Below are 8,686 nucleotides of genomic sequence, written 5' to 3'. Positions count from 1 at the left end.
TGGGAGACAGCTTATTCACAAGGATATTTTGTTAACACTGACAAACAGGAAGTTTCAATATTAATTTTAAAAATTGCTAACAGTGTTACTGGGCAACATGCAAAACTATGACCACATCTAATGTATTCAAATACTTTTATGAATGTACAGGCTTTTTGCTGCCAAACAAGCGTTTGGACACTTTATTTGGTAAAACTAGCCAGCTTTGCATAGAAATGTGTTAGTTTAACGTACAGAACCCATGCAAAAGTATGTCATACTTTTGCAAATGTGCCCTAACACTATAAAATGTTCTTTGAACTTAAGCTTCTATTTGCACATGAAGGGAAATGCTGGTCATATATTTTCGATAATTTTTCAAATTATTAGCTCATAATAGAGTGCAAACAATATAATGATTCGTGAAACTTTAGTAATACTAAATAGCACAATTTCATGCAAATTCCATTGTTTTCTATTGTTTATTTAGCACTATTTTGTACTATTTAGTAATTAGTGTTTCATGGATTAATTGTTTGCACTCTACCAGCAAGGGATGGGGTTTAAACAGCAGCCATGTTAAAGGGCAGGAATAATGCAAAGTTTTTTTATGAAAAGAAATTTCATTTTCCATTGGAGGTAACTATCATTTTGCCCTATAAAATGCATAAAAACACACTGTAGGTAGTAACTACTATGTAAAATTCTCCAAGTTATTTTCATTGGAATCTGATAATCAAGGTCTTAATTCTAGGCCGATGTACCATAAGTCCTCTATTCACACCCCCTGTGGGGCTTATTTATTTCAGACATGTTTGAGGTGGGGGGGGGGGGGGGGGGGGTGAGGTGGAAATTTTTGAAGGGAGGTTTACAAATTTAGCAAAACATAGAAACCATGAAACAAAGTGTACTAATATTACCCTTTTTCATAATGACGTCATATCAAATCAAACTATTGAGTTTAACACTAGGGATCATGGTCGCTGGAGGGGGATGGAATGACAACAACACATCTTAAATCATTTGGTTTATGAGATGGTGAAGGCACGAACAACTAAATATTACGCTAAATATCTCGAAAGAAAAGTATTAAGCTTAAATTTAGCGTAAATTTATATCATTTTAGTCAATGTAAACAAACCGTGTGATGTCATTATGAAATAGGGCAATTCAAGAGTAAAAGTCATATGAGGTAATGTTAACTCCACTCTCGACTCTGCAGTGAGGAAACCTTTTTTTTAATAAAGATCATTCAAGCAAGGCTATAAGGTTGATTCAATGCATTACTAGTCATTTGCAACTCATCTACATGTAGCTGTAATAACAGATATTGATCTTAATTTCCAAGATGTGAATAAATCACAGTAGTTTAATCAGTGCACAAGCAGTGTTATGATTATTACTTTAAGGGGAGGGGTACTTATAAGAGAAGGGGGCTAAATAGAGGAGTTATGGTATGTCTTTCTTAATGAATTTATCTGTAAATTAATATATATATATAGATTGGAGGTTGTAATATATTTTAAGCTCACTTGAATTCATTGCTCTGAAAAGTTTATCAATAAATCAAAAATATTGCCTGCATAATGGTCTTGCTGTTTTCATTTGTTTTTGTTCAATGCTATAACCTTGCCTTTGATCATTTCTTTGGACTACTTTGACCATACGGCAGCCATCCACAAAAAGGTGACGGAAAATATATAGAGTTTTGTGTGTTTGGCTTTCTTTTATAGGTAAAATTGATCAATGTGCTAGCTTAATTAATCTTTTATTTTATTCTCTTGTGGTGATCTGTTAATATCAATTAACATCATTGCTGTAACAAAGCTTTTTTTGCCCTCTGGATGTCCATAATGCCTTTCTATCCAAGATGGCCAATATTGACAAATTCTCCATGGCCTTTTTCACACGTCAGCCATGTTGGTTCAAACAATAGATTCCACCAGATAATCCACAACCAGCAAAACGAAGCCTGGGAGTGGATGAACAAACAATGAATGGTGAGATAAAACAAAGAACGCAGCTCACATGTAGAACAATACACATTGTTCACCATAATCCATGCTTTCTTTGTTTTTGTTATTTTGTCCAATCCCAAGCTTTGTTTTACCAGTGGACACCGACCCATTCCACCACATGTAGCCTTGCATTCAAGTACTTGAGAATGAATTAATGCAGGTTAAACAAAGGTTTTTATTCTCATGAGATAAAGGTCCATTGTCACAACCTATCATTTTTGAAGGGCAACTATGTATTATTATAACTAAGTATTTAAACCATGCATCCTGCACACTTTTCTATTAAAAATTCATTATTTTATTTACAGCACTTTTCATGTTTCTGTGACCTAACCTACTCTGACCCATAATGCATGTTGCTTGTTGAACTGAATTTTCTCCAACTCTAAACTTGTTTTGCTTTTATCTCAACAAACCTGATGACAGCTGTCATTTTAAATTACCTAAATGGGAATGGGAAATGAGAGTTTAAACAGTGGTTAAATCATGCTCGCACTGGGACAGGGCATATGAAATCATGCTCTCTCCTCTCTGGAACAGGGTATCCATTTTTGCAATACCGGAACAGGTTATGATTTTCAGCAGTCTTGCTCTGGAACAGGGTATGAATTTCAGCGATTTTACTCTGGAACAGGGTCAGAGTTCAGTGGGCTCAGCGGCACATCCCTACCCTAAACATGCAAGAGTACCCCTCCCCCCCTCCCCGGGCTATACTTACATATTTCATTATGAAATGAATAGAACTGGGAGTATGTAATATTATTTCACTTGATTATGGCACATAAACCTTCATTCATTTCATCATAAAAGTTTTCTAAAGTCATTTTTGAGGATTGATTTGTAGCCTTAGCGTCCTTATGGCATAGGGATGAGAACGCTCACTTCTCACCAAGGCAGCCCGGGTTTGAGCCTCACTGAGCTCTGTGTCGTATGTGAGTTGAGTTGTTTTTTGTTTCTCTCCTGTGGAGGGGTTTTCTCCAGGTTCTCCAGTTTTTCTCCCTCCACATAAATCAACTACTAAAATCTAATTTGATCCTTAGAGACAATAGGGCTAATTTGGTGTTTTTTTAAAATTATATATAGATATATACTCATTTCAATAAAGGCAATCACCTAAAAAGCTACAAGCTAATACCAACAAGGATTCAGCTTAGTAACTGTTGATGGACTTGCACATCTTCTACCATTTACATCCTCACCTATTCTGAGCATCCTTAAGCTGCAGTTTTTATCAAAAAAGCTTTAATTGTTTGAAATGAAAATTTTTGCATGATCCTCAGTGATCTTAATGTTATCTTTCTAGGTATTTGGTAACTTTATTGAAATAAGGATAATATAAGCCCTAAGGAGGTTTCCTGAGGATACAATGGATCTTAAGTTTGCAAAAGGTCAAAACCCAAAAGCGTATCAGAAATGACATCACAAAGAGAAAGCAGCTCAAAGGGAGCTTCTTTGGCAATTTCTGTAGAATGGGGAAGAGAATCTGTTATGTAGAACTTCTCAAAAGGTACATCGCATTCAGTGAATTTCTTCCAAGACTGTTTAGGGAAGACAGCATGTGTGACGTATGCACTGATCTTGGATGCTCCTGCAGCTTCGAGAGCCTGAGGAGACACAAAACATGCAAGTTAGCCTTAAACCCTTATTCCTCTGGCTAACGTATACTGTCGGTTATGATTGATCAATTAGTAATGAGCCACACCCCAATCCTACCCTTGGTTAAGCCTGGTATCCATAGAGTTTTCATTGTTTTTACCATGTTCACCAAACCTGCCTTATCTTGTTTTTATTGTAAAACAAAAGTTAACTACAGTGTTGTCCCATTATCTCCTGGGGGACCAGGGAAAACGTTCAAGATATCCACGCAGATCCACAGGCCGTGGGCCAAGTCCGAGAGAATGCTACTTCAAGTTAATGGGCCTTTTTTTACATGGCAGCCATATTGGTTTGAAAAATGGATTCCACCATGCATAGCCTCGTATTTAAATATTTGAGAATGAATCTTTAAGGTTTTTATAGTTGCTTACACTTTTGACTCTTTTAATTTCGCTTTGAAGCCATGGAAATTATTTAATGAAAACAACATAATTATTGCCATGATATAATGCATACAGGAAAAAAATAGCTGAAGCATGCACATTCTATGCTTTTTCACTATTTTAGTGCTTAGAACCCCTTTCCCTAGTGCGCAAAAAAAATTAAAATACATGCACTAATTATCCATCAACTGCTCTTACTTATGCTTACCTTTGCACACTGTATGAGGGTACCTCCAGTCATAACCAGATCATCAATAATCACCACATGATGGTCTTTTGGATCACCTATCAAACATATACACCAAAAGTTATCAATTATGACCACGACAAACTTCAAGAAACCCATGAACCTATATATATACTTTACTGACAGGCTGGATTTCCCAGACTCTGTGTCATATGTGATTATCAGCAAAGTTATTTGTTGGTTTTTTCCTGATTGTTCTCTCCTGTCCTTTGAGGGTTTTTCTCTAGTTTTCCCAGTCTTTTCCTGCCTTCACAAAAATCAACTTCTAAATTCTATCAAGAAGTCTCATAAGTGGGTTACAAATACTGTTAGGCTTTCTGTCCACCGTGGAGTGGTAAATCCAATTAGATTTTAGATTTTAGATTAAGAAGATATGGTGCCCTCACCAAAAACTCAGAATTGCATGGGAGCCAATTACAACAGGGGTGCATCCTTAAGTGCACCAGACACCCCCTAACAAGTTCTTGGATCTGCCCCTGTACAATACCACATACCTTCCTTAACTTCGACAGATCTTGTGTTACCATTACGTATCTTGATACATGTGATATTTGGGAAGGCTGTAAACATGGTGTGAAATCTTTTAAATGCTCCCTCATCTGGAAATGCTATGCTCAGGTTGTCATTCAATTTCTTTAACTCTCTCATCAGCAGAGGAATTGCAGACTCCAGCCTTGAGATCAAATAAAGTCAGGCACCACACATTAAGTATATCTGTATGTAAATCTCAAAACTGTATGGGTCGAAGGCCAACATACATACTACATACACTTTATTGGACTCCCAAAAGGGCTTTCCAGGCCAAATTACAATAAGAACAACAAAACATAGACTTGCAGACACAGTCAACAGTCAATTTTAAACTGAGAGTATTAAACTGAGTGGAATGTTGAGATATTTTTAATTTGTCATAACACTTACGCCACCATGAATGGGATCAATACACCTGAACCATAATTAAGGGACAGAAATAAATAAGTTACCAAAATGGTCCTGTAATAAGGATTTAGAAGAAGCTCAGCAATAAGCAGATATGGGCAGAAAAAGAAGGGAGGGGGGAATCTGTCTGACTGAGGCACTTCCACTTTGCAAAAATTTGTTGTGTGCTGAGTGGCAATATGAACAGCAATTGCTCAGTACAACTTGAAATGCAACAATGCTGCATGACAAGTTGCAGGATATTTTGTTGCCCATATTGTCATACCTTAAGTTAATAAACTAAATAAACTCTTATGATAAAATAAATATAATGTATTCAAAACTTGCATTCACAATTTTCTTACCTTGGTATAACATTGTCACCAAAATAAAACCTCTCCTGCAAAGCATGAATGTCAAAAATGACAATCTGTGATGGTCCTCTTGCTGTTAGAGGGATGGCAGACAGCAGAGTGGCCAGGGTCTGAACAACATAAGAAAAAATGGAGAAGCGGAAAAGGTTAAAATGAGACTCACTTTGGATTAACAAATGACATAGCAAAATAAAAAAGATGAAAATGAAAAAGTGTTAAACATAAAAAAAACAAAACAATGACAATGTTAAGGCTTCCACTGCTGTATAAACTCTAGTTACAGATTACAGCCATTCTCATATCACACGCGCCCTCTTGTGATTTTTTCTGTCGCGACAAAGAAGGCTTTGGTGGACGTCAATCACAAAGCGTTTCCATAGCATTGTCGGAAAACACAAAGCTATAAGGGCACGTGCCTATAGAATGTCATGGAAATGCTTTGATTGACATCCACCAAAATCTACCTTGTCGTGACAAAAATAATCGCTAGAGGGTGCGTGACTGAGAATGGCTGTAATAAAAAACTTTTTTTTTTGTGCACAGGGATGGTTTTATTGAAATACCTTTGCAGTTGCAATCTGGCCTTCTGTGTCCTCCCGCTCCATGGTCCCAGTAGGAAAATAAGGAAGAATGAATGTAAATGACCTAGCAAGAGATCTATATATACGAAGAAACAAAGCAAATATATCCATTATTAAACCTTATTAATGAAGTACATTTAATGCCGTGCTTCAGCATGCAGGCTAATTCACCTGTCATGTGGTGTAACCAAGTTTTTAATAAAGGTATGTACACTAAACTACTGATGATGTATAAAAGATAATGTTTGCTTTGTTCTTTAAAGCTCCAAAAATGCTGAGGGCTGGTCATTTTGTCCACTCTTGTTTTGACCACTGCCTTCATCGCTCAGCTGGTTAGCTAGCTTCAAAAAGAAATTGAACCAGGTTTCTTTCGAAACTTCAGATTCCCACACGGCAATCATGTAAAACAGTAACGGTCTTATACCCCATTCACACCAAGGCTTAAACATGTTTTAAAGTGGTTTAACTGAACAGGTTTGGAAAACTATCTACGAACACTGCACAATATTTGGTGAAATAATGCATGTAAACTATCCTCAGTCTTGCTCTGACAATATTTCAGAAAGTTTCACTATATCGTAGGTTTCTAGTTTCTCAATTTTTTTCCTAATGAAAACATAGTTTAACTAAACATGTTTAGGTGTGAATGGGGTATTAGATATTTTTGACTGATGATTTTTTCCATGTTTAAATAAATTTTTTGATTTAATTTGATTTGATACATTCGCCATTTCATACCTTGGTATTTTGTACAAGACTGAGAGTTCTTCAAAAACAACTTCTGGAGAATGAAAACTGCCAAGAAAAATGACTGGAATGAGAAATATAAAAATAATATGATAAACTTGTAATGATCGGTACAACCATAGAATACCCCGCAAGGAAAAGTATTATAGTGGGCTGCCTACGTGCCTACACGTTTGTTATAGGAATAAACAATCGAGTACCTTGGGGTTAGGTTTAGGGTTAGGATTGGGAAGGCTTTAGCAGCGTATTCTATAGTTATTCCTAATGATCCAATAGATCTAGCGATTGCATGCCAGTTATGGTACATGAAAGAAATTGAAACGATGTACTATTGATTAACTTATTTCTGGATGATTAAGTTAAGAATGAAGTAAGTGATGATGTTTAAAGTGGAGAATGATGTTTGACAAGTCAAAGTCTGTAACAATCATGATAATTGGCCAAGGAATCAAATCAAGTCAAAAAATTAGTTGATAAAAAATGGAGTTTCAGTACATTTGTACAACAATTCATTGACAATACCCAACATTGAGCTCACAACATGCAATCTAGGGGCCAATCAGCGAATAAATAAGCTCAAAAAAACTCGTCTTATTTATTGGTTAGATGGAAGAGTTCTAAAGTGACATGATATATAAACGCACCATCTTTCCCAGCACAATCCTGTTTTAAATTTTGAATGTTCAAGTTAGGCCAGCCATCTGGAAACTTGTCCCAATCAATGTGCACCATCTTAACACACTGAACAAACTGGCCCTTAAACAGAAAAAGATGAAGGAACGAATGAATTGATCAATCAACAGATGAAAGGATAGATGATTAAAAAATGAATAATATTTGCTTCCATGTCATTGTGGGAAAACTCAAAGTTTTCAAGGCAAAGTTGCTATGGAATGTCATGGAAACGCCTTGAATGACGTCCAACAAAACCCAAATTGTGCGATTGGTAAGCAATTAATTATAATCGACTAAGATAATGGAAAAATGCATTAATGCTTTTTGTTTGAATGAAAATGAAAGCGAAAGTGACGGATCTACGAACAGGAAAAGCATCAATATTCGGCAGTTTTTCGTACTTCAGCGACCTTGGGCCACACTGATGGCTGACTACATCTCTCAGCGATGCTTTGTGCAAGAGGTTTCATTGATTCATGATAATAAAGTGTTGCAGGAGGACGAGGAACGTAGGACTGTTTCTGAAGACCTTGAACAGGACTTGCTAGATCCTCCATCTTGTCAAATAAAGAGGTTCGGGGGGAGGGGGACGGTTGAAATACCACAAAGATCTCGTAGCCAGAGCCCACGTTCCTCTTTGTCAGCACCGTGCGAGATTGCAAAGAAAGTCTAATAGTCTATAAGAATCCCGAAGTATTTTACATTATTTTCTCAAATAGCGCGGTAATGACCAATTGCGTTGTCCCCCACCCTTCTAAAAACGCCTTAGGTTTTTTTAAATCGGCATTACCGTATTAAGTCTAAAAAGTCGCCATTTTGTTGCCACGACGAATGGGAGGTCCCCTCCCCCGGCTTCTCTCTTAATGCGTCCTCTTGTATTTATTTACACATTTATATATATTTATATTGGCCGGAACAAATGGTGCAAAATTCAAGAGCTCGAAAAGTGATCAAAATCAGCAACAACAATCTCACTCATGCAACAATCATTGTCACAGTCAACACAACAAAATTAATCATAAAATATTCAAAAAATTCCCGGGGGGGGGGGGGGTACTCCCCTATATTTGCTATACGGGTTTGTGCCGCCCTTTAGGGTATGGTTTTT

General features: G+C 36.7%; 1 protein-coding gene across 1 annotated transcript; it reads right to left on the bottom strand.

Moving 5' to 3' along the window:
- Nucleotides 1–2,158: 2,158 nt before the first annotated feature.
- Nucleotides 2,159–8,167, bottom strand: LOC116308110 (uncharacterized). The gene is made up of 8 exons (XM_031718483.2): nt 7,980–8,167; nt 7,548–7,659; nt 6,895–6,967; nt 6,139–6,232; nt 5,567–5,685; nt 4,778–4,956; nt 4,245–4,321; nt 2,159–3,601 (listed from the first exon to the last, which is right to left on the bottom strand). The coding sequence occupies exons 1-8, from the start codon at nt 8,133–8,135 to the stop codon at nt 3,371–3,373; spliced, it is 1,041 nt and encodes a 346-aa protein (XP_031574343.1). The 5' UTR covers nt 8,136–8,167; the 3' UTR covers nt 2,159–3,370.
- Nucleotides 8,168–8,686: the final 519 nt, after the last annotated feature.

This window comes from Actinia tenebrosa, unplaced genomic scaffold (genome assembly GCF_029948245.1).
Source record: "Actinia tenebrosa isolate PJP-AT-01 unplaced genomic scaffold, QUT_ActTen_1.0 PGA_scaffold13__45_contigs__length_12533684, whole genome shotgun sequence".
NCBI lineage: Eukaryota > Metazoa > Cnidaria > Anthozoa > Actiniaria > Actiniidae > Actinia > Actinia tenebrosa.
This window is presented reverse-complemented; position numbering and strand designations above follow the sequence as displayed.